This window comes from Solanum verrucosum, unplaced genomic scaffold (assembly GCF_900185275.1).
Source record: "Solanum verrucosum unplaced genomic scaffold, falcon-dt-bn FXZP01000281.1, whole genome shotgun sequence".
Taxonomy (NCBI): Eukaryota; Viridiplantae; Streptophyta; class Magnoliopsida; order Solanales; family Solanaceae; genus Solanum; species Solanum verrucosum.
This window is the reverse complement of record NW_026020554.1, coordinates 378,272-381,170: the sequence shown is the minus strand read 5'-3', so window position 1 is coordinate 381,170 and position 2,899 is coordinate 378,272. Positions and strand designations below refer to the sequence as shown.

At 35.4% G+C, this 2,899-nt stretch overlaps 1 protein-coding gene across 1 annotated transcript; it reads right to left on the bottom strand.

The window, feature by feature from the left end:
- Positions 1-1,261: 1,261 nt before the first annotated feature.
- LOC125810116 (phenolic glucoside malonyltransferase 1-like) lies at positions 1,262-2,632 on the bottom strand. The gene has a single exon (XM_049489644.1). It carries the CDS (start codon positions 2,630-2,632, stop codon positions 1,262-1,264), a length of 1,371 nt encoding a protein of 456 aa, XP_049345601.1.
- Positions 2,633-2,899: the final 267 nt, after the last annotated feature.

The window sequence follows — 2,899 nt, the reverse complement described above, 5'->3', positions numbered from 1 at the left end:
TGTCCTGGAAGACGTTCAATTTCTTGGAATCCATGCAAACTTACGAAAGATAGGGCATAGGGGAAGAAAAAAATCTCTATAAGTGATACAAATTAGTTTGGTATATGTTTTGATTGTGTTAGTACATTTATTTCAGGTGTTATGCTTTCTATGGAATCTTGTAGCCCTATGTCAAATTTTTAGGCTATGAAAAAATATGGATACTTTTACTTCATCAAAAATGAAAAATAAAAATATGGAGTGCTTTTTTTGTGTGTATAATCTTGGACTGAAATTAATTTAAATGAAAAAAACATGATCAATGATGATTCATATAAGTTGACACAACTTGTTTGGGACTGAGGTGTAGTAGTTGTTGATCAATACCACAAAGATGCCTAAAATCATTTTTCTTGTATGGATAGTTACTACTATGTTAAAAAATTGAATGGTATGGTTTTATTGGCAAAACATTGATTGAGAGGCCTTCTTTTTATTTCTTTTGGGACGAAATGTTTAGAAGGTGGTCTCATACGTCTTTCCAATTGTATACAACAGAATCATTAAATAATACTACCTCCGTCCCTATTTAGTTGTCCATATTTCCTCTTTTAGTTGTCCCTATTTAGTTGTCCATTTTGACAAATCAAGAAAGGACAACAAATTTTTTCCTATTATACCCTTATTTAAATAAAGATGTCATAAATAAAGTAAATAAACTTATGAACTTTCCAGCATTGATTAGTTATCTTGAGTGAATTTATTTTGGAATTGTCAATTGTACTATAAGGGTAAAATTGTAACTTCACTATGATAATCATTGTTGTCTAAATCTGTGTATCATTTTTAAAGTGGACAAATAAATAGGGACGGAGGGAGTAATTTATAAATGACAAAAATAGTTAAATCCTTTTCGGGACAATGGCTGATGCTTTCTAGGGACATCACACAAAGTATAACCAGGACAATGCAGTTAGGATAAACTACCATTTTTCCATCTCTCACTCCCATAGAAAGAGAGAGAGAGAGAGTTATGTACTTGTCATACTCGGATTAGCTAATTAAGCATCCTTAATACGGCAAACACTTATTTTCCTTCTATGCCTGAAATGAGACTAATCTGGATGAGATGAGTGATGAATTCAATATGTTCTGTTGAGGCCTTCTGATATTTGATGTGATGAGAGAGTAACAAACACATAATGATGAAGTACAAGATTGGAGAGACCATATTTCTGATTTAATAACAACATCTGTGCATCCAATAGACCTTGGTACATTCTTACAAAAAGCTTAGCCCATGATCGAATATAGCAGCAAAAGCACTCATTCGAATTTTGGGCAAAGACAAGCCAATCTCTAAATCTCCATCTGAATCTTTGTACTTGCTAATGGACATAGATATACCACTACTATTATCAATAGAAATGATCTCTATTTTTTCTGGACTACCCCAACCAAAATCAACATCATACAAATTAAACTTTGGTGATCCAGCAATTGTAAGTGTTTGTTTCATATCAAGAACACAAAATTCTCTATACCAACTACAATTCAAGATCAATTCCTGATCCTTCATTTGCTTCTTGATGGCCTCTCCAATGACTTCCACAGCAATTATAAACCCTTCCTTTCCAACTAAGTTGACACGACTTGCTTTTGAAGCAATCGTGACTAGGCAATTACCGAAATAAGATTGAGGAAGTGGTGGATTGAGACGCGATCTACAATCCGCTACACATCCAAAAATCTCCATAACATCCTCATCTATCGTCTCTTCCTCAATCGCGAACTTTGACTTTATCAAGCAAGTCCATATATAAGCACAAGTTATTGTAAAAGATGTCACATAACTTAGGTTAGGTCGTCTTGACAATATTAAATTCTTGAACATATCAATGTTATCTCGTTCTATAATAAATGTACCTCGAACTCTATCAAGAGGAGGAGTCACAATTATGTCACCTATCTCCGGCATATTTTGCTTCATTTCATCCCATATAATCGTCCCTTGTTCATAAGGGTCTTTTATCACGGACCTATCATAAAATGGAATGAACTCATTCTCTAAGCATTGTTCATCACCGCCAAATTTGTTGAGTAAACCCCATGTTCTTATGAATTTCACGATGGTATTTCCATCACAAGCGACATGATGGTTACTAAAACCAATGGATATGCCAAGATTCGGAAAAAGTGTCACTTGAATGGCTAAGACCGGGACTAGTTTGACCCCCGGTGCATCCTTAGGTTGTTCCAATTGAGGAATGAAGGGATAAAAATCCTTAGCATTTCGAGGATGGTTTCCAATGAGATGATTGAAATTCATATCAGTCTCAGTAAAAGTAACAGATACAGAATCTCCTGTCACATAACGCAACTCAGGATAACCACTCGAATTTAGTGGACAAGCAATGTTGCCAGCTAAGGGTGTGTAGTGTTTGAGAGTGAGGGAGAGTGAATGTTTAAGAGTAGGAATAATGGTTTGAACGAAATCGAGTTTGGAAATTGGTAGCTTGTAGAATAAAATCCGACGTATAGAGCCAAAATCGAACCACATATGATCAAAATAAGTTAGAGGGAGCGTTAGCTCAGTTACACCGCCGTGGGGAGGTGGCGCAACTTGGCATTGCTCAATCAGTAGTGAAGTCATTTTCGTTTGGTTAAGTGATACACAAAGTAACTAGGTTTGGCTTATCAATATCTAATGACTTTGAATGTGTGGTTGATGCACAAAGTAGGTTTGGCATATCAATTTCTACTCATGACTTTGAATGTGTGGCTGATGCACAAAGTAGGTGTGGCTTATATAGCAAAATATACTAGACAAGAATATGAAAGTTGTCAAGTGGTTGTTGCTACTTGCGGACCGGTGCCAGATTCATAATTTTCATTAGGGAAAATCAAAAATGTTTCAGGT

Bases quoted from the DNA above. Each gene is read 5' to 3' on its own strand.
- LOC125810116 (XM_049489644.1), bottom strand. From the start codon at position 2,632: ATGACTTCACTACTGATTGAGCAATGCCAAGTTGCGCCACCTCCCCAC.